Source organism: Oryx dammah, unplaced genomic scaffold (assembly GCF_014754425.2).
Source record: "Oryx dammah isolate SB20612 unplaced genomic scaffold, SCBI_Odam_1.1 HiC_scaffold_3, whole genome shotgun sequence".
In the NCBI taxonomy this organism is placed as follows: domain Eukaryota; kingdom Metazoa; phylum Chordata; class Mammalia; order Artiodactyla; family Bovidae; genus Oryx; species Oryx dammah.
In genome coordinates this window covers 56491274-56514209 of record NW_024070187.1, presented here as the reverse complement: position 1 = coordinate 56514209, position 22936 = coordinate 56491274, and the positions used below count along the sequence as shown (strand labels likewise).

At 44.7% G+C, this 22936-nt stretch overlaps 1 protein-coding gene across 1 annotated transcript in view; it reads left to right on the top strand.

Annotated features, from left to right (window-relative positions):
• Nucleotides 1-1784: 1784 nt before the first annotated feature.
• Nucleotides 1785-22936, top strand: part of RELL1 (RELT like 1) — a 74323-nt gene continuing 53171 nt past the window's right edge. The window contains exon 1 of the mRNA XM_040238000.1: nucleotides 1785-2045. Coding sequence (XP_040093934.1) covers nucleotides 1958-2045 — 88 coding nt within the window. The 5' untranslated portion in view covers nucleotides 1785-1957. The remainder of the gene's footprint in view (nucleotides 2046-22936) is intronic.

Here is a 22936-nt window from a genome sequence, read left to right as displayed (position 1 = left end):
ATGGGAATGTGACCTACACAGGGCCTCAAGCTTAGAGAGGCTCCGTACCAGACTATGGCTATCTTGAAATTCTTAATTTTGAAAAAAAGTTTCCATTTTACATGAGACTCTGGCTACAACTTATAATTTATAGTTTAATTTCTAGGCCCAGGACTCCTTCTTCTTCTTTTTTTAAATTGGAAACCCACACGGGCCTCTTTCTCCTGCAGCTACTCTGTATTTGAGTTGGAATAAACTGCTTCACTTGCCAGATTGCAGGATGTGTGGACCATAGTGCAAAGGACACACATACCCTCCTTTGTCTTCAAAGGGGCATCCTCAGCTGCAGCCATCTGTAGTGACTGCTTTCTCTGGGAATTCCCACATCAGTGTAAATGTTTGCGAGAGTCTGGTAGCCTGGTGGGCTGCCATCTGTGGGGTCGCACAGAGTCGAACTCGACTGAAGCGACTTAGCAGCAGCAGCAGTAGACTGTGTAGAAGACTCAGTGAAGAGACTAAACAGTCCTCCTTTGAAAATCCAAGACTGACAGGTCAACCAAGAGCCTGTTCTGTGAAAACTTCCAGTGCCCATCTCATCCTCTTGCTTGTGTTCTTGAACATTTGTTCAAGACCTGACCACCTTGTTTCAGGAGGAGGCTCCAAAGGGCAGTAAATAGGGAATTGGCTTCCCAGGGGGTCCAGTGGTAAAGAATCTGCCTGCCCATGTAGGAGCACAGGAGACAACAGGTTGATCCCTGGGTTGGGAGAATACCCTGAAGGAGGAAATGGCAACCCACTCCAGTATTCTTACCTAGATAATTCCATGGACAGAGGAACGTGGCAGGTTGCAGTCCATGAGGATGCATGCAAAGAGGGAACTACTCAGAGAAAGACTCAGAGGTCAACTGCTCCTTGTGATGATAATTCAACTTCAAAACCCTCTTCTGACCTCTTATGTAGTGCACAGTGTGCGTGCAGTCCTTGAGCCAGGCGGGGAGGGCACAGCAATGAGCAAACACAATGAAGACAAGTTAATCTCAGTTTATCACGGTGGCCTGGTCATCGTCGGTTTACTGGGTACTGCTTACTTCACAGAGCTGGCATGACGATACAAGGAGATACCAAGTGACTAAGCACTCGAAGAGTTACTTCGTAGAAGTATTTGCAAGGTGCAATGTGGGCACGCGATTTTAAAACAAAGGCAATTTGTTTCTAGAGATTACGTAGAGGTTTTTCTCCCCAATAGGAGTAGCTTAAATGGAAGTGGAGATAGGAAGAAATTTAAATGATTTGACTTTCCTCATTTTCAAACATTGGAACCTGACATCCCGTGCAGCGCCCCTCTCCAGACCAGTCACCGAGGGGAATGCCACCTGAATAGAGATGCCAGCAGAGAAAAGAGATCCTGCCCATTCCCGCGCTGTCCATGTCTGCACATACAGAGCTTCCGGACCTGTTGTGTCTTTTTCTCTTCCCACGCCCGTCTAGTCCAGGCGTCCGGGAGGACAAGCCCCGGCGACCCTGCCCCGACCCCAGGCTCCCGCGCTAACTGGGCAGCGGCTGTCCAGCGGCTCTGGGAAAGGGAGAGCGCGAGCGCGGACAGGAGGGCGGGGCCGGCTCTGTGGGCGGGGCCATGGACTAATCCGGGCAGCCGGAGCTGCGGACCTACTTGAAGAGGAAGCGGAGGTGAAGGGGAGAGGCTGGACCAGGCCGAGGTAGGCGGGTTCGGGGGCGGGGTCACTGGATGTGCCTCCTGCTGGTGCCGGCGGAGCCTGGGGCTAGGCTGCGAGAGGCGGGGCTGGGCTGGGCTGAGGTGGGTGGGGCCCGAGGGAGGATCCTTGGCGGGCGGGCGGGCTGCGCAGCGTGGGGGCTGAACCCTGCTAAGACTAACCCTGTCCGCCCGCGGGCCCCAGAGCTGCACTCACTGCCGGAGCCCGGGACGTGGCGCCCCGGGGAAGGAGGGCGAAGGGACTGAGCGATGGCTCCGCGGGGACTCCCGGGGTCCGCCGTGCTCGCCGCTGCTGTCTTCGTGGGAGGCGCCGTGAGTTCGCCGCTAGTCGCCTCGGGTGAGTGCCCTGTCGCGGCGGGGGCGCGCAGGAGAGCGCGAGGGATCCGGACTGCCGCCCCGCTGAGCCCCCAGCTCCCCTGGTCTTGGCACGGTCGCGGGATCCCGGCGCTGAGCATCTGGCTGTCCGGGGGGTGGCCCGGGTCGGGCGCGGCGCGTGGCGATGGCTCCCGGCCCTTCCCGCCCGCTCGGCTCCCGCCTTCTCCCTTCTCTGCTGCTGAGAGAACCTGTTACCAGTCCCCCCGCCCCCACCTCTGAGCTGTCTGGCGTGTGGGGACCCGGGCGGCTCTTGCCTTCCTGGGCAGCGCTTCCGCCTGGCTAGAGCGACCCGGAGCCCTGCGGACCCCTTTCCTCCCCTTGTCCTCAAAGTGCCCGCGAGCGGAAGATTGTGACACCGGCGACCGGGTGCGCTGTCGTCGTCGGCTTCCTCCCCGCCCCCACCCCCCGCCTTTTTAAAAAATTTGAAATATTAAAGCCTTGAGGAGTTCCACTTTCTTTCCAAGTTTTATTTTAGCATCAGTTTTGGAAAAAGGGAAGGCGAGTTTGTAAACTTACCTTTCCTTCTTTGAGTTGATTCCTGTCACCACAAGAGGAACCTTCTGTGGTCAGAGCAGGAAGCCATCAGCAGAGATGATAGAATACTACCTCTAGTGATGAACATGGAACAGGAGTTTTTAATTGAAATCTAAGACGAGGTGTAACTTTCACGGAAGTCCTTTTTCACACTCTTGTTTTTATAACTATAGACGCTAGGGATTCCTTACCACTTGTCCCCTCTTAATTGCCACCTCACAGCAGTAGTTAAAATAATAAATGTATACCTTCTTTGCCAATTGGGGTTACTACAGCCTGGAATCTTACGTCAGCAAACCCTTCCAAGCTTGAGCAGCTCCTCTTCAGGTCCAAATAATAAGCAAGTAACTGGAAGCTTTCCAACCATGACTATCTCCTCCCTAAAAACACATATACTGCTCTTCTCTCCTGAGAAGACTCTGCTTGCTTGCAGCTTTTAAACTGGCTTATCTACCTGGTCTTCACTCTTTCATAGAAACCAGAATATGTTAGGAAGGGAACAGAACGGTATCTCTCTTGAGTCTTTATTAGCAGACCCATATTTCCTTCAGCCAACCACCCTAAGGAAATGGCCACTAGTGACGTGTATTATTGGATAAGAGATTTTGGGTTTCCCCTTGCATACCATTACTGAGACAGGTAGGGGCATGAAAGTGAAAATGTTCGTCTCTCAGTCGTGTCTGACTCTTTGGAACCTCATGGACTGTAGCCCTCCAGGCTCCTCTGTCCATGGAATTTTCCAGGCAAGAATACTGAAGTGGATAGCCATTCCCTTCTCCAGGGGATCTTCTCAGACCCAGGGATCGAACCCAGGCCTCGTGCACTGCAGGTGGATTCTTTACCGTCTGAGCCACCAGGGAAGCCCAGATAGGGGCATCATCAGGTTCAAATTGGTCGTCAGGTTGTAAACGGTACTTACAGGGCTTAAAATCAGTTGCTCCAGAATTTGAAGAGCTTAACCTGGGAGGGAAGTTGTTAAAAATTCAGCACATGATGCATGTAATCAGTCATAGCGGGAGAAATCCTTCCATAGTGTGAGTAAGTATTTTGATGGATCTTTGAGCAGCACCAGCTTTCCAGACTGGAATGTGATGATGAAAGCTCTTAATTTCACAATATAACACTTTAGAAGAAGGAGGTATGTAAAAGGAAATGGTACAGAGTACAGATATGCCAGTGTGACTTGAGACTTGTTTCATGGAGAAAAGATGCCCTGAGCAGCTAACATCTGGTGCCCATGGAATCTAAGACAGTGTTAACTTTTGTAGGCTTAGTTTAGGGAAGTAGGGAAAAAGTTGGGAGAAATGTTGAGTAACTGTTATGTGTCAAGCTTTCAGCTGGGCACTTTATATTCGTTTTTATAGTTATTTTTCATAATTCAATGAAGTTCTTATTTCCAGCACAGCATCTGAGGCCCAGAGAGGTTAAACAACTAGTCCAAGATCCCATATCTAGTGTATCATTCAGCATTCAGTCAGAGAGGCAGAACCACTAGGAGGGGTGTGTGTGTGTGTCTACATGTATCTTTATCTTTGATAACCCAGCCTGCTTGATTCCAAAGTTCATTCTCTTTCCCCTATACCTCACTGCTCCTCAGAGAAATCAACTTCGGTGTCTAGCTGGGCTTCAGGATAGGGAGTTTAGGACATCATAGTATTAAGTGTGGGGTTATCGGACTTTGGGAAGCAGAGAAAATAAGGACAGTTAAGTGCACAATGGGTAGTGGCAATGTCTCTTTGACTTCTTGCCTAGTAGAAACTCTTTAAGCTTCTGTCTTAGTAGCAGCATTTGAAACTGTATACCACTGCACCAGAATGGATGGTTTTCCACACTTGGCTTATTTATGTCTTTAAGTTCTCTGATTACTTAGGAGTTAGTTTCTCTGCAGACAATGGACATAGCCTTTGAGTAAAGAGTGGACTGAAAAGGACCAGGGACTGGTGAATGAGAGGTGCTCTCTCCTGGGGCTCTGTGGGCTTCCATCCAGCCTCCTGACTCCTCATTTAGATGCTCATGATAAGCTTTATTAAATTCTAGATTGTCCTTTGGCCAGGTAGCTGCTTGGCTGTGTATCTATGTTATTCACAGTCAGTGGGCAGGATGTTCTGAGAAAGCAACCCTTTGGGGCTTGGGCTTCCGAGCCCAAATTGTATTGAAAGAGGAAATGAAAAATTAGAGATGTGCTTGCCATTTCCCATCTTCCCCACTTATCCCCCCAAAGTAAATTAAACAACCATTGCTATTTGGGAGTTTGAGTAGTTGAGTTTGAACAAGAGAGATCAAAGACTCAGGTGATGGAGGAAAAAGTTTTGTTGTTACTTTTTAAAGAATTGTTTGTCTCTGATGTTGAAATTCAATTACATATTGGGACAGAAGAGAAGTTATTTAAAAATTGATAAAAAATGATTGAAATTGTCATTGGTTAAAACTATTATGCTGAGTGGTTTCTGAGAATTGTAGGGTAGTCACTTCAGTAATTCTAAAGATTTGGTGGGCTGCTGAAAGCAGAAAGATTAGTGAATCTGGTGTGACTAACAGGACTAAAATTGGAATTTGCAGTTAGTACCCTGTAGGCACTTTACTCTTTTTTGGAGGGAGGAATGTAGTATTTATTTTACCTGTTTTTGTGGCAGGTGCTGGTCTAAGTACTAAGACCATTTAATTCTTACAGCATCCTGTTAGCTGTATAATTTTATTCCTCCATGTATAGATGAGGAAATTGAATCCTGAGAAGTTAACTTGAACAAGTCACTTGAGTATGTATGTTGGATTTTGACCTTGACTCACATCTGTTCAATTCTGAGGCCTTTTATTGCCAGATCATTTTGTTTTGCCCTATAGTGAGGAATTTCTTTTCATTCTAAGATATTTAGAGAAATAGGTTTTTCTTTTACATATTGTTGTTGTTTTTTAGTCCCTGGGTTGTGTTCAACTCTTCTGTGACTCCATGACCTGTAGCCTGTCAGGCTCCATTGTCCATTGAATTTTCCAGGCAAGAACAGTGGAGTGGGTTGCCATTTCCTTCTCCAGGGGATCTTCCCAACCCATGGATGGAACCTGATTCTCTTATGTGTCCTGCATTGGCAGGCAAATTCTTTACCACTGCACCACCTGCGAAGCCCCAAAGATATTTGTAAAGAGTCATTAATAGTGTAAAGACATGATAGAGTGGAAAGAGTAGCAACCTCTAAGTCATAACCCTGGACTTAAAGTGTGCCTGCACTTTCTAGAATGTGATTCTCTCTGCCTCTGTTTTCTTGCTTGTAAAATGGGTATGTGCCAACCCCTATCTTTGTCTGCCTTACTGGCTGCTGCTGCTGCTGCTGCTAAGTCAGTTCAGTCGTGCCCGCTAGTGAGGAGCAAATGAGCTATTGTCTCTGAAAGGTGTTGGCAAATGGCAAAGTGGTATATAGCTTTCATCCACTGTGTATCTTTTTTCCCTTGTGTATCTTTTTTTCCCCTGTATTTTTTACCCACAGTGCCCCTTAGACTAGACTTACAATGTCAGTCAAATTGTCTAATAAATGTAGACCACACATGTTTTCATTCTGGAGGTGGTAATGGTTTGGAATCATAGGTTGCTTGTGAACATATGAAAGTCTGGAGTGACACCTCAGATTCACGAGTTTGCTGCCACTGCCTGACCTTTTTTTTCCTATTTTCCCTCAGCTAAAACACAGTGCTCTTGATATTTTTGGAGAATTCCCCCAAAGATTTAAAGTTTGGAGAAGGGAGAGAATCACCTTTGATCTCATTACCTCAAGGCACTTACCCCTGTCAGCCTGGTCTTCTATATGTATTTTCCATTTGGAGGAGATCTTAATGCAAATATACTTGTTTACTCTGTGTTTTTTACCTAATGTTATACTTAAGGGTTTCTCCATTTCTCTATACACTCAAAAAGTGGCTGCATAATATTCCAATATATGGATTCTCTATATTTTACCTCACTGTGCTTCCATTTTCGATTTTAGTTTTTGCTAATTATTTTTAAGTGAATTTTAAAGCTCATTGTTTAGGTGAATACCTATGCATAAACCTTTGTCTAGATATCAATGACTTTCAGAGAAAATGAGTTCCTGAAAAGGCACTGTTGGGGGTCAAAGGTATTTATGTTTGAGGCCACTGGGGACACCAACCTTAGTGACTAAAGGGTGTCTCATTTTACATTCTCACAGCATTGGTCAAAGGACTCACTTTTGACATTGTTGGTATTTTCTCTGCAAAACATATTTGCTAACTTATAAGGCAAAAATTCCTGTAGGACTTCCCTGTAGCTCAGACGGTAAAGAATCTGCCTGCAATGTGGGAAACCAGGGTTCTATCCCTGGGTCGGGAAGATCCTCTGGAGAAGGGAATGGCAGTCCACTCCAGTATTCTTGCCTGGAGGGGGGCCGGGTGGCTACAGTTTGTGGGGTCACAAAGAGTTGAACATGGCTGATCAACTAACACACACGAGGCAAAAATTGGAACCTTGGTTGTTTAAATTGGTATGTCTTTGATTACGGGTAGGTTGACTATTTTTTTCTAGTGTTTGAACTGATTGCATGTCTGTAATTCTTTATGGACAATTCCAAAGTCTGAAAACAGAAAGATTTTTGAGGTTTTTTGCATACCTTCTTGGTGGGTAATACCTAACCTGAACCAGTGTGGGATTCTACAGTGTCTATTTATCTCACTTAGTTTGAATATTGCTGAGTTTTGGCTGCAGTAATATTAGTGAATTTGATTTCTAAGTGTTACAAAATGTGTGCTAAAACCATGTGTTACCTTTTGAGTATTACAGCCTGAATTCCCAGGCACATCTGACCTCCAGGTTTTCAGGTAAGGGATTATGGTCCTGCATTTCCTCTTCCACAATTCATCTATTTCTTGTTTGTGGGCAGTCAAATGTAAAACTGCTCAAAATAGCAAAATACCTTATGGAGAAAAAGAACTCCTCCGATGCATGGCAGTTTGTGAAAAGAAGCACTGCTTGGGTATTTTAGCATGGAATCTAAAGTAAAGATAACTTGGGTAAAGCTGAGCATTCGAGTATTTTAGGTAGGTTTAGGAATGGGTCGTAATAGGATGCACATTATAATGGAAACTCTGCGTTCCTCTGCCAGGTACTAACACAGCTTTCTTTGTAAGGGAGAAAAAAACCTGAATCCTCCCAAGGGCCTCTTTGAGGAGGGAGGGATGATAGAGGGTGCTGGATACCCCAGGCAAACTGAGTTCCTGTGCCCAGTCATCTCACCCTGAAGATCCTTGTGCCAAACTTCTTGAACTCAGGGTTTTTCTACCCCACTATGCAGTGCCCCAAGCTTCCTGCTTTCTTGTCTTTTTCATCTCAAACAGCTGCCAGCTCTTCCCATCTCCCTCCTCCATCCCATTTTGTGTGCACATCCCTGTGTATAACTGCATTCCAACCACAGAGAAAATGCCTGTTGTACAGAGAGTAAAAAACCTTTGAACCACTTCCCTCATCTGTGTTGTGGAGAAAATATGGCAGAGTTGCTTCATTGGGATTGTTACGATGACTACATGAGATAAAAACAAGAGTGCATGGCTCAGTATTTGACATGCAGCAGGTGCTAAAAAAGTATATTTCTATGTCCTTAACCAAAGACTACCTGTCACAGCTCTCAGATGGGACAGAAGTTGCTACCTGCTCCAGAATTTTCCTTTCCAGTCCTCTGTTATCACTCTGACTCATCTTGCTCAGAGCCCAGATGTCCTGGGCGGGAGCTGAGGAGGCAAGGGGGGCAGAGCCAGTGCCCCAGGGGAGGAGGAGTAGGGACCAGTGAACTTGGCAGAGAGCTCTCTCGGGGTGCAGGGGATGTGCAAGGCTGAGCCATTAGCTACCAAAATTAGGCACGGTAGAAGGGGAAGAAAAAAGGAAGAAACTGTTCATCTTGATAAGGGTAAAACATGGCAGTTTCTTTTGGAAGAATTTTGAAAGATTCACCAACTGATTTTTGTCTAGCCATGGATCTTGTTTTTGACAGTCTTCCCCTAGGATTGGTGTAATTGTCCTGGTGACATCCTTTTTGATGATCCTGAGTATAACTGCTCATTGTTCATCTTCTCATTGTTCAGTGGTGAATGTTATGTTAAAGTAGAATATAATTAGAAGTATATATAACATAAACAATAATATATGATGTATAATATATGTACGAAAAGAAAGTGTTAGTCTCTCAGTTGTGTCAGACTCTTTGCGATTCCATGGATTGTAGCTTGCCAGTTTCCCCTATCCATGGGATTCTCCAGGCAAGAATACTGGAGTTCCCATTCCCAGTATTCTGGGAACTGGGTTCCCATTTCCTTCTCCAGGGGATCTTCTCAACCCAAGGATCGAACCCAGGTCTCCTGCATTGCAGGCAGATTCTTTATCATCTGAGTCACAAGGGAAATGTAATATATGTATAATAAATATATTTAGTCTCTGTCCTCAGTTCTTGGCACAGAGCTCCTCAAACCTTTGACATTTCCTAAATGATTAGGATGTCTTTTTCCGTGAGGAGCCCCCTTTGAGTGAATACTAATCTGGTGATGACTTAGGGTGGTGTCCCTGGATAGCCTCAGGATGGGCTGGTCACCTGAAAGAGGGTGAGGATAGAGCTGAAACTTTCAGCCTTGCCCAGCCACCTCTGAGAAGGGGAAGAGCTGGGGGAAGATCGCAGATTAAGCGCTTTAAAAATTTGAATAACAAGATGGAGAGCTTCTGGGTTGGTGAGAGCCTGAAATGTGTAGTGAGCGGAAACCCCACTCTTTTCCGATCCTGTGCATCTCTCCCGTCTGTCTGTTCCTGGGTTATACCCTTTTATAATAAACTGGTGATCTGCTAAGTCAAATGTTTCCCTGAGCCACTCTAGTAACTTAAACCATACTCAACGAGGGGGTTGTATAGCCAGTTGGTCCGAAGCACAGATGACAACATGGACTTGGAATTGGTTTCTGCTGGGGGTGGGGTGGGGGTGCAGCCTTGTGGGTGTGAATCTGTGGGGTAGGACACTTTCTTCAGGTAGTGTAGGGACTGAGTCAGTTGCTTGGTGGTTGTTCAGTCGCTTAGTTGTGTCTGACTGTGACCCCATGGACTGCAGCTTGCTGGGCTTCCCTGTCCTTCACCATCTCCCAGAGCTTGCTCAGACTTATGTCCATTGACTCGATGATGCCATCCTACTATCTCATACTGGGACAAATGAGCTACAGCCCTGTAGCGTTAGAACTGATCGTCTCCTCAAACCTTGTTTAGTGGATGAGGATACTGAGTTGGCTTAGCCAGGTCTCAAGCAGATCCTGCAGTCTGTCTTGGACTCTTCTCGTTGTGTTAAAGCTGCCTCTCCACTGCATGGACCCCACTTTGCTGCTTCTGGTAAGTTCTCTTGCCCTGGGCCCTCATGCTCCAGGCTCTGGTTTCTCAGCGCTCTGGCTTTGGGGTGGATGAGCAGCCCCTGAGAAGCATGACTTGACTAACTGACTTCTGAGAGTAATTGTGCTGTTTTAATCATGCCATGTTACTGTCAGAGGGGACGCCGTGGTTATCTTAATTAAACCCTCCCTTTGCAGACGGGGGACCTTCAGGTTCAGGAGTCTATGTGAGTCAGAATGGCCATAGCCCGTGGTGGAGGAGCAGAACGTTGTGTGTGTGTGTGTGTGTGTGTGTGTGTGTGTGTGTGTGTATGTGTGTGTGCTGGTTGCCGTCCAAGGCTCAGATCCAAGTGTAGGACCTGGAACAGAGCACAGGCTTAAAACCTTTGAATGAATGGAGGAAGGAAGTCCGAGCTGAAATCCAGGTGTTCTGAGTCAGCCCAAGGCTTTTTCTTTATAATAAAGCGAAGACTTACGCTTTTCAAAGTCACCCACAAATCTTAGCTGTAAGTTTCCTCTCTCTCCTCCCAAATTGGAAAGATAGTTTGTTTGCCAGTTTTGATGGGCTGCGTGCTTGCGTGCTAAATCACTTCAGTCGTGTCCTATTCTTTGCAACCTTTATAAACTGTAGCCCACCGGGCTCCTCTGTCCATGGGGATTCTCCAGGCAAGAGTACTAGAGGTGGGTTGCCATGCCCTCCTCCTGGCATCTTCCCGACTGAGGGATAAAACCAGCGTCTCATGTCTCCTGCATTGGCAGGCAGATTCTTTACTGCTAGAGCCACCTGTATTGGGTAAAAGCCTGGATTTCGGAGCAGAGCTGCACGAGTTCGAATCCCAGGTCTGCTGTCTGCTGGGGCTTCCCAGGTGGCACTGGTGCCGATGCAGGAGACTTAAGAGCCACAGGTCCCACCCCCGCACGCGTGCTGCCTGCTACCCCTGCCCGTCTAGCATCGTTTGATCTCAGTACTGTTTTATGGGCTATATTGCTCCAAAAGTCTAAGATGAAGACTCTGGTCATGAAGAGAAAAGAATGACGATACAAAAGTTATCAGGCAAATATGGTGGGAGATTGATATATTTGAAAGTGTTAGTGAAATTTTTCAGTGCAAAGATTTTCAAAACCCAAATCCATGCATGAAGTTTACTTTACCTAACTGGTCCTTTAAATGCATCTGTTAATTTCATATCATAGTGTCAATTTTATAATACTTTATACCTTTTCCTTTATACTTCTCACAGGTTCATTGAATATTTATGTATTTATTTGGCTGCACTGGGTCTTAGTTGTGGCATGCGGGATCTTTAGTTGCTTCACGTGAACTCTTAGTCTTGGTATGTGTGATCTAGTTCCCCAACCAGAGGTTGAACTCCAAACCCCCCTGCATTGGGAGCATGGAGTCTCAGCCACTGGACCACCAGGGAAGTCCTGCAGGTTAATTCTTTAAATTACTTATTCATTCTGCAAATGCTAGCCAAGTGCCTTAGTGGTGTGCGAGGCACTAGGTTGAAGGGATGAGAGTGAAACAGACACAGTCTGTGCCTTTATGGAGCCAGCACAGGTTATCAGGGAGGACAGTTAAACAAGCCATCATGATAAAGTGTCATTACTACCTCAATAAGGAAAGTGTGGCACAGGGCCAGAGTGCCTGACCTGGGGCTGGGGGCGGGACGAGAGTGGAGTACTGGTTGAGCGAGTACTGGAGGAAATGAAGTTTAAACCTATACTTGTGAAAATGTCGGCATTAACCAGATGAAGAGGACAGGTGGTCATGGAAGGGAGGGGTAAGGGCAAGCAAAGTCTTCTCATTGATCCCCAAACTTGAGCATGCATCAGAATGAACTATAGGACTGTTCACAACACAGATAGCCACTCTCCCCCTCCCCTGGTGTCTGTAGGTCCCCAAAGGGACTGGAGAATTTGCATTTCTACCTCCTTCGTGGAAGATGCTGCCCAAGTATCTTAACCTGGAAATCCCTCCCCTCTCCTTAGGTTAGTCATTCTGTTTTCCTCTCCTTCCTTGAGGCTGAAACTGTGGATAACACTGCCAGGAAAGCTTTCCTATGTATTCTTACCATGAATATCTCCTTCTGTGAATATATACCTTGAGTCTGTGAATACATATTTTGAAGTGAAAGTGAAAGTCACTCCGTCGTGTCCGACTCTGTGACCCCATGAACTATACAGTCCATGGAATTCTCCAGGCCAGAATACTGCAATTGGTAGCCTTTCCCTTCTCCAGGGGATCTTCCCATCCTAGGGATCAAACCCAGGTCCCTGGCTTTGGAGGCTGATTCTTTACCAGCTGAGCCACAAGGGAAGCCCAAATATATACCTTGAGTCCATTAATACATGTTTTGAAGGTAAAGTTCATTTCCCATGCATGATTGCCAAGTCAGTATTCTATGTTATTTGACACAGAATTATAGGCAGTTGTTTCTACTGTGTTTTGTCTTAAGTAGACAACAGAGCATATAAGGCATACAAGTTTGACTGCTTGATCAGATTTATTTTTTGCAACTGGTATGAGGAGCAGGTTGCTATATTCTCGGTTTTGTAGAGATGAGGAAACAGACATACAGAGGGATAGCCAAGATGAAGAGAAGGGAAATGTCTCATTCAAGTCCTAGGTGAGGATGGTGGTGGTGGTTTAGTTGCTAAGTCATGTCCAACTCTTGAGACCTCATGGACTGTAGTCTGCTAGGCTCCTCTGTCCATGGAGTGGGTTGCCATTTCCTTCTCCAGGGGATCTTCCTAACCCAGGAACTGAACCTGGATCTCCTGCATTCCAGACAGATTCTTGACTGACTGAGCTATGAGGGCTTCCCTAGGTGAAGGGAAGCCAGAGCTATATACATGTTCATTGATCCCAAATGTTCTTTTTTGTTATGGGAAATTGCATGTACTCCATGCTCAGCACTACTGGGGAAAGGAAGGTCTTATGTAAGTTTATTATTATTATCACTTACTTTTTCATTGTAGATCCATCTACTTAAAGAGAAAACTAAGGCGGCTTATTAATTGAATGTAGATTTTGTTCTTAGTGGAAAATGGGCGATTATCCAAGGAATTCTTCAGAAATTGTCTATTTACTTTTAGAGTAAATATTTCAAGGGACTAATTCAGTTTACATGTCATTTGATTTCAAAATGACTTTTATAAAATTCTGGCATGAGGGAGATATTTTTAAAAATCAATTTCAGCTTCTTGAAAAGACACAGATTAGACAGTTACACCCTTCTCAAGTGGCCAGATAAGTTTAGTAGAGAGGTTGGAGAGTTATAAAGAACCTGGGGATGGGAGGTGGGGGGTGGCTGAAATAGATGAAGGGGATTAAGAGATACAAACTTCTAGTTGTAAAATAAATAAGTCATGGGATATATTATACATAATAGGGAATGTAGTTAATAATATGGTAATACCTTTAAATGGTGACAGATGGTAACCAGATTTATTGTGGTGATCATCTTATAATGCATATACATGTCTAGTCACTGTGTTGTATACCTGAAACTATTCACTGTACATCAATTATACTTCAATAAAAATAAGCAGAAAAAGAAAGAAAGGAAAAAGAACTTGTATATAAAATGTCACATGGTAGGTAGGGTTAAAAACAAACAACAGTTCTTTTCAGTATCAGGAACATGCCAAGCCTTCCTCCCCCATGCATAAACCAACATAATGTGGTTCTCAGAGATTCCTGTAACGGGTGGAAGCAGGAAGAATTCATTGGGCTTTCTGTCTCACAGTATAACTCGGAAACACTAATTTCCAAATATTCCAACAGCTCTTCATAGCTGGAAGTCTCCAACACAATCATGTGAATTATTCACATTATAAGAAATGGCAGCCTGGAATTTCCTGGCATTGGTAAAGTGGCAGATGGCTGATGAACTGGCATTCCTTCATTTTTCTTTGCATGTTTGTATGACCTGAATGCTTCTGCAACTTCCTCAGTTCTTTCCAATCTACTCGTCCTCTACTGAAGCAAAATACGGAACCACTACTGATAGAAAAAAAAAAGAGGCATGGGCTATTGCTTAAACCCAGAGCCAAGAAAGCTGGGTTTTGAAGGTAAGACTCATTTGCTATGCATGATTGTCAAGTCAGTGTCTTCATAGTCTTTGCAAGTAAAATATGTATATATATTCCATACAAACAACATGCAATTCATTTAAAAATGAGGACCTTCTTTGAAATACTGTTAGGTGCTGTGTAGGTACATGAAATGAACAACAATCTTGGTTTCTGTTCTCCACCAATTTGAGATGGAAATGGCAGAGGAGATAAGCTCTGAATACAAATCGGTACAGAATAAAGGAGGATGTGTTTGGGATCATCAGAGACCTACCAACGAAATGGGATCTCAGAGAAGATTTTCCTTCTGATAGGAGGGGTGGAGAAGCCTTGAGAGCCTAAAACTTGGCATGTTAAGCAAACCTTAAAAGGGAGTGTGGGCATGGCAGCTCAGCAAAAGGCACAGTTTGTGCAGAGGTGTGGAGGTAGGTCAGGAGAAGTTAGTGCAGAAGGGAGAATGATGCTAGGCTGTGGGGCTCCTGAAACTAGGTGCTTATTGTGTAGATGGTCAGGGGCTGAGGGTGGGGTGGAGTGGAGGGTAGGGGACCAGAAGGGGTCCTCAGGCATTGCAATGTGATGGAAAACCCCCAGATGCTGAGCTGAATAAGACCTGAGTACCAGACATGGACCTAGTAATTTCAGCAAGGCCATTGAGACTGCTGTTCTGTTTCCTCATCTGGAGAAAGATGAGGGTTGGGGGTGGGCAGGGAAATGGGGAGGGAGGAGAGGGGATGAATATATGTGTTTTTAATATATCTCAAAGCAGTTTGGAGAGTCAAAAGAATATTATTAGTCCTTTGTAAGTAATATGAATATGACCTCTATAATGTATAGGTTTAATATAATGCATTTGATATATAGACAGAAACAAATCCTCAAAGTTTGCTGGGAAATTAAAATCATGAAATAAGTGCAATCAATAGTCTTGGTGCCTTTGAACCAAGAATTGATGCCTTCGAACTATGGTGCTGGAGAAGACTCCTGAGAGTCCTTTAGACAGCAAGGGGGTCAAATCAGTCAATCTTAAGGGAAATCAACCCTGAATACTTGTTGGAAGGACTGATGCTGAAGTTGAAGCTTCAGTATTTAGGTCATATGATGTGAACAGCTGACTTGTTGGAAAAGTCCCTGATGCTGGGAAAAATAGAGGGCAGAAGGAGAAGAGGACATCAGAGAGTGAGACAGCTGGGTGGCATCACCAGTGCAATGGACATGAACTTGGGCAAACTTTGGGAGATGGTGAGGAACAGAGAGGCCTGGCATGCTGCAGTCCATGTGGTTGCAAAGGGTTGGACATGACTGGGCGACTGAACAGTAATAGTCTTGGTGGTATGAAGACCAGAAATTGTTCATTAACGGTAAAAGCCAGCTATTTGTGTATATCTCAAGTTAGAGTAAATCCTCTAAAACTATACAAATCATCTTGACTCCTGAATTCTTTATTGCTTAACACTTATTTTTAGAGGATTGTTGTGTGTTTCCAGTTTTTGCCCCATTGTTGGTGAAGTTCTCATTGTTTTCTCCTCTCTCCAGGCGGGTCCAGGTCAGGAGGGCAGTGTTGGCCATCAGTGTTTAGGGCAGTGTCTTTAAATAAAACATGCAGATCAACTTTGGGTCAGTTTATTAAATCCTGCTTGGCTAAGGGCTCTCTGTCTCCATTGTTTCTTGCAAGTCCGTTTTCTTAGTCCCTTGATTTCTTACAGTGTGACTGAATAGACTTGGGGGAGGAAGGATAACCCACTTGAAAGTAGTTTAGTGTACATGGGTGCCTATTTATTATGGAAATAGGGGTACAGAGACAGGCGAGTTGGTGTGTCTTAGTGCCTGGATGGGTGGGATAGGAAGGCGGGGGGGTGTCTTCAAGGAGGGAAGGAGAATTCTTTTGCTTGAACCATATGATAAAATATTTGGTCTTTTCCATGTTGTTCAGTGCTGCATCTTGATATGTAAATAAATTCTTGACCTGGAGTCATTGTGGTATAATAAAAGTTCTATATTTGGCTTTTATCCCACTTCCTAAAACCTTTGGAATTTCCTGAGTGATCAGAGTGTCTTTCCTTATTCACAATGAGCCCTTTAGACCATACCAGAGTTCACCCTAATGAATGACTCTTGGTGGGCCCCTAGATAGCTTCAGAATGAGGGCCAGTTGCCAGAGGGACCAACTTCAGGATTACAGAGAGTTGGAACTTTTAGCTGCATCCCCTGAACTCAGGGAAATGTGAGGTCTTGGCAGTTGAGTTAATAACGAGAGGCCAGTGACTTCAAAATGATCATGCCTATGTGATGAAATTTCTTGAAACTTTGATAAAAGCTCTGAAATAAGGAGGCTAAAGGAGCTTCTGGATTGGTGAATCTGTGGATGTGCTGGGAGGGTGGTGTGTCTGGAGAGAGCATAGAGGGTCTGCACCACCCTATCTTCCACCCCCCACCCCTGCACTGTACTTTGTGTTATGGATCTCTTCCCTTTGGCCACTTCTACATTGTATCCTTTATAATAAAGTTGTAATCGTAAGTATACACATTCCTAAGTTCTCTGAGTCATCATAGCAAATTGTTGAACCTGAAGGAGATCCTGGGAGGCCTTGAGTTTGTGGTCGGTTAGCCTGGTTAAATTTGTTGTTGTTCAGTTGCTCAGTCGTGTCTGACTCTCTATGACCCATGGACCACAGCGTTCCAGGCTTCCCTGTCTTTCATCATCTCTGGAGCTTGCTCAAACTCATGTTAAGTGAGTTAGTGATGCCATCCAACCATTTTATCCTCTGTCATCCCCTTCTCCTCCTGCCTTCAATCTTTCTCAGCATCAGGGTCTTTTCCAATGAGTTGGCTGTTCACATCACATGTCCAAAGTATTGGAGTTTCAGCTTTGGCATCAGTCCTTGAAATGAATATTCAGGGTTGATTTCCTTTAGGATTTACTGGTTTGATACCCTTGCAGTCCAAGGGACTCTCCAGAGTCTTCTTCAACACCACAGTTCAAAGGCATCAGTTCTTCAGCACTCAGCCATCCTTCTGGTCCAGCTCTCATATCCATACATGACTACTGGAAAAACCATGGCTTTGACTATGTGCATATCTGTCGGCAAGTAATGTCTCTGCTTTTTAATATGCAGTATAGGTTTGTCATAGCTTTTCTTCCAAGGAGCAGGCCTTTTTTAATTTCATGGCTTCAGTCATCATCTGCAGTGATTTTGGAGCCCAAGAAAATAAAGTCTGTCACTGTTTCCATTGTTTCCCCATCTATTTGCCGTGAAGTGATGGGACCAGGTGCCATCATCTTAATTTTTTGAATGTTGAGTTTTAAGTCAACTTTTTCACTCTCCTCTTTCACCTTTATCAAGAGGCTCTTTAGTTCCTCTTTGCTTTCTGCTATAAGGGTGGTGTCATCTGCACATCTGAGGTTATTGATATTTCTCCCGGCAATCTTGATTCCAGGTTGTGCTTCATCCAGTCTGGCATTTCGCATGATGTACTCATAAGCAGAGTGACAGTATACAGCCTTGACTTAATCCTTTGCCAGTTTGGAACCAGTCCATTGTTCCATATCTGGTTCTAACTCTTTCTTCTTGACTGCATACAGATTTCTCTGTATACAGATTTTGTACAAATTTCTCTGTATACAGAAATACAGATTTCTCAAGGCAGGTAAAGTGTTCTGGTATTTTCATCTCTTTAAGAATTTTCCACAGTTTGTTGTGATCCACACAGTCAAAGGCATAGTCAATAAAGCTGAAGTAGATGTTTTTCTGGAATGCTCTTGCTTTTTCTATGATCCAGCGGATGTTGGCAATTTGTTCTCTGGTTCTTCTTCCTTTTCTAAATCTAGCTTGAACATATGGAAGTTCTTGGTTTACGTGATATTGAAGCAACAGTTAGAACTGGACATGGAACAACAGACTGGTTCCAAATAGGAAAAGGAGTACGTCAAGGCTGTATATTGTCACCTTGCTTATTTAACTTATATGCAGAGTACATCATGAGAAACACTGGACTGGAAGAAACACAAGCTGGAATCAAGATTGCCAGGAGAAATATCAATAACCTCAGATATGCAGATGACACCACCCTTATGACAGAAAGTGAAGAGGAACTAAAAAGCCCCTTGATGAAAGTGAAAGAGGAGAACGAAAAAGTTGGCTTAAAGCTCAACATTCAGAAAACGAAGATCATGGCATCTGGTCCCATCACGTCATGGGAAATAGATGGGGAAATAGTGGAAACAGTGTCAGACTTTATTTTTTGGGCTCCCAAATCACTGCAGATGGTGACTGCAGCCATGAAATTAAAAGACGCTTACTCCTTGGAAGGAAAGTTATGACCAACCTAGATAGTATATTCAAAAGCAGAGACATTACTTTGCCGACTAAGGTCCATCTAGTCAAGGCTATGGTTTTCCCAGTGGTCATGTATGGATGTGAGAGTTGGACTGTGAAGAAGGCTGAGCGCCGAAGAATTGATGCTTTTGAACTGTGGTGTTGGAGAAGACTCTTGAGAGTCCCTTGGACTGCAAGGAGATCCAACCAGTCCATTCTGAAGGAGATCAGCCCTGGGGTTTCTTTGGAAGAAATGATGCTGAAGCTGAAACTCCAGTACTTTGGCCACCTCATGCGAAGAGTTGACTCATTGGAAAAGACTCTGATGCTGGGAGGGATTGGGGGCAGGAGGAGAAGGGGACGACCGAGGATGAGATGGCTGGATGGCATGACTGACTCGATGGACGTGAGTCTGAGTGAACTCTGGGAGATGGTGATGGACAGGGAGGCCTGGCGTGCTGCGGTTTATGGGTTCGCAAAGAGTCGGACATGACTGAGTGACTGAACTGAACTTACTAAGGAATTTTCAGTATTTTGGTTTACCTCTACAGCATTACTATTACTATTTGGATAAGCCACGTGAAATTACCAGTTTTCCACTGTTTTTGATCTACAGTGACAACAGTTTCATAGGGTTCAACTTAATAGGAATGAATGTTCTTTACTAACTTTATACTTGCAGTGGAAAAAAAAAGCCAACAACTGTAGTGACTGTCATCAGGACATTTTAAAAAATGTTAAAAGTCAAAAAAGAAAAAAAATACTCCCAAATTCCACCAACAAAAGATACAAAATAATAAAAGAAAAAAATAACCTATAATCTCACTACTCAGAGATAACTAATGTAAACAGTTTGGTATTTTTTTTCTTTGAATAAAAACTGAGATCATGTTAGCTCAAAATACGACTTTATGTTTATTCCTTCACTTAATATTTTTCATTAACAGTTGCGATCATTTTGGGCAAAGGGATATGGCAAATCTGATCCCTTTAGGCGAATAGTTCCTATTGTTTTAAAAGTCAAAGGGAAGTTTAGAAATTTCAATAAGTAATCAGCAGTTTCAACAGTGTTGAATGCAGATCAGATGGCTTTTTTGATTTGCTTCTTATAAATCATAGCAGGAATTTTTTTTTAAATTAGTACTTAATGTCAAAAAAAAAAAAAAAAAGATAAATTGACTGGGAGAGAATATAACCTAAATGTACCTTGTCTTCCCAATAGGTGATTCACCATTCTCTCACTTTTGGTTTATTACTGAATTGGATGAGTAATGATTACCCATAGATTTTTCTACTCAAGACTCTAACTCACCATAGAGATGAGCAATGGATAATCCCATTTTGTGGAACTTTACTGAATATTAAAACTGTTAACTCTCACAAGCAATAGAGCAGAGTTTGGGGCTCTGGAGACAGGCTGCCTGGACTAAAAACTCACCTTTGCTGCTTGCTACCTGTGTGACTTGGTATAAGTTATTTGACCTTTCTGTGCTGTAGTTTTCATATCTGGAAGATGGAGTTGAAAACGATAGTGCCTACCTCATAGGATTATTGTAAGGGTTAAGCAAGTTCATACCTGTGAAGTGCTTGGTCTAGTGATTATACAAAGCACTGATACTATGCATCAGTATGTGACTATTATTTATAGAATTTTTCTCTGTGTCTAACCTTTGCTACTGGTTTTCAGAGTTCTTATTTGAGTTCAGGCTGCTGCTGCTGCTAAATCACGTCAGTCGTGTCTGACTCTGTGCGACCCCATAGAGGGCAGCCCACCAGGCTCCTCTGTCCCTGGGATTCTCCAGGCAAGAACACTGGAGTGGGTTGCCAGTTCCTTCTCCAGTGCATGAAAGTGAAAAGTGAAAATGAAGTCGCTCAGTCGTGTCCGACTCTCTGACGTTCATTTCTTCCCCTTCAAAATCAGGGTCTCTATATCTGGGGTTTTCCTAATTGCACTTGTTTAATCTGGACTCTGCCTTTTCTGAAGCGGTCTAGGATAGAAAACATCCTAGTTCCTTTTCCCTTTGCTCTAACAGCCCCAGGGGAGACTTTGCGTCAAAGGACTCGTGACTTCCCTGCAGGGACTGGACCGTGACCTTCCACATAGACCACCTCTGCTCGCCAGTTCCCATATTCCCAGAAGGCTGGCCACATGCCTGTCTAGCAGGAACACTGCCTGGCCTAACCTGTGACTAATTGGAAAAACCCTGTGTTTAGGATTCCTGTAGTTTTCTGTTTAATCGTTACCTGCTTCCTGTTCCTGGAAGGAAGAGAAGTTGGACGGCTGTCAGTGTTGTGGGAGCTGAAGATGGGCCCTGAGAGTGCCTCCTAGGGCGGCTGCTTCCTCACTTTCAGGGCGTAAGGTATTGCTCTCTTCCCCACACTTAACACTGCCCTCCAGTCAGGCTCATGTTCTTTAGTTTCAGTTTCCTGTCTCCTGGCTTTGTGTTTCCCGCTGGAGCTGGGAACTTTGTGAGGATAGCAGCGTTTACACTTATTACTACTGATAATAAGCATCACTGCAATGCTGGATAATGTTTTGTTGTTGTTCGGTCTCACAGTCACGTCCGACTCTCTGCGACCCCATGGGCTGCAGCGTGCCCGGCATCCCTGTCTTTCACTGTCTCTTGGAGTTTGTTCAAACTCATGTCCATTGAGTTGGTGATGCCATCCAACTAGCTCATCCTCTGTCGTCCCCTTCTCCTCCTGCCCTCAGTCTTTCCCAGCATCAGGGTCTTTTCCAAAGAGCCGGATCTTCATATCTGGTGGCCAAAGTATTGGAGCGTCAGCTTCAGCACCAGTCCTTCCAGTGAATGTTCAGGGTTGATTTCTTTGAACTGGTTTAATAATGTTTACTGAGCACTTACTCTGTGCAAAGACCCGAGTTCATTTCAATTCCTGTTTAGAAACCATTCTGTTATTATCTGCATTTTAGAGGTGAGGAAACTGAGGTACTGGGAAGTTAATGGACTTGCCTGGGGTCTCACAACCAGGAAGCAAGTTGAATGAACACAGTGCAGCCAAGAAAAAAGTTGCTTTTGCTTTGCCTCCTTTCTTTCTAGGGAGCAGCTTTGGTTGAGAGTTCATGCTGTGCTTGCAGCAGACCTTGGTTCAAATCCTGGCTGTTCCCCAGATGAGTGACTTTGACTTCAATACATTGTTCTTTAATGCCTACATTTCTGAAATGGGTTTCATTGTAACACCTAAGAGTCCTGAAGATTAAAAAAAAAAAAGAAATGCAAGTAAAGATGCCAGGCTCATATGTCAGCACTCGGTGAAGGTTTGCCGCTGTTAGCGGTTGGTGATAGAGTGGTGGAGCATCCCAGAGGCTCTGGAAGTGGGATGGTGAACCCCCAACACACTCCCTGAAAATCTGTCAGTATCTCCCCCTCTCTCTGTAGGGCTGGGCACGGGGTAGTCTTCCCTCCTGAAGCCCTTGCTTACTAGCACCAGGCAGTTCGGCAACACCCCTTATTTTCCCACGTGGTTAGTAAGTGTTGTCTTCTGTGCAGTGGAAATTACTTGGCTGGACTCCCACCCTGGCAGGGGCTGGTTGTACCCAGAAACCCAGGGACCTAGTTCCTGGAAGCCTGGTTCTCCGAGTCAGCGCCCTCTCTGTGGAGCTCCAGGGAATCCCTGGTTCCTAAGGAAACCCCTTCCTCCCCAGATCCCTCTCTTGCAGTGTCTGCCAGAAATAGGCCATCCTGGCCTCTACTCTTCCCGTTTGGTGGTTTTGTCCTGGCACTTGCAGGTTAGCTTCCTCCCATATTTTGAATAATTCCTGACCTAGTGCCTGCTTGGGCGCTGGCGAGGAGTGTGCAGGAACAGATCTGCTGGGGATCAGGCCCCTGTGGAAAGAGGGCAGTGCCTTTGGTGAGGGCGTGTCAGGGTACCTAGTGCTCTTTGTGGGCCTTCCTTTGAATGTTTGCTAATGGGAAACTTCTGTTGATTTTGAAGAATACAGGAGCTTGCTGGTATATGTATGTCTTTTGGAAAGGGCTTACCTAATAAGTGGGTAAAGCTGCAGCGTGGATCAGTCATCCAAGCTCTGACAAGAACCTATTTATATATGTTTTTAAAAGCTGTAAGTATTTGGCAAATGCAGACACAAGTACATTAGTCATTCTGTTCCATCAAATAGCATCTTAACAAAACTGCTGGTCCAGTTACAGTGAAAGGGGATGCTTCCTCAGTAATTGAGGAGCCCCTCTGGGAGGATGGAATCTGCTTTCATGATTCACAGGTTCTGTGTGGCAAATGTTTAAAGTGCTGCCAACTGGGCTGGGAAGATCCCCTGGGGTAGGGCATGGCAGTCCACTCCAGTATTCTTGCCTGGAGAATCCCATGGGCAGAGGCGCCTGGTGGGCGTCCATGGGGTTGTAAAGAGTTGGACAAGACTAGCGACTAAGCATAGCACAGCAAAACTGTGTTCCAGGAATTGTGGTGGGGTTAGGCGTTCAACAAAAGGATCTTTTCCCTACCACTTGGGGAAATAGGCATGTTTGACTTAAATTGGGCTTTTCCTGTGAAGTCTGTCACCTCTGTTGGGTTTCTTAACATTGGCTACTGTCTG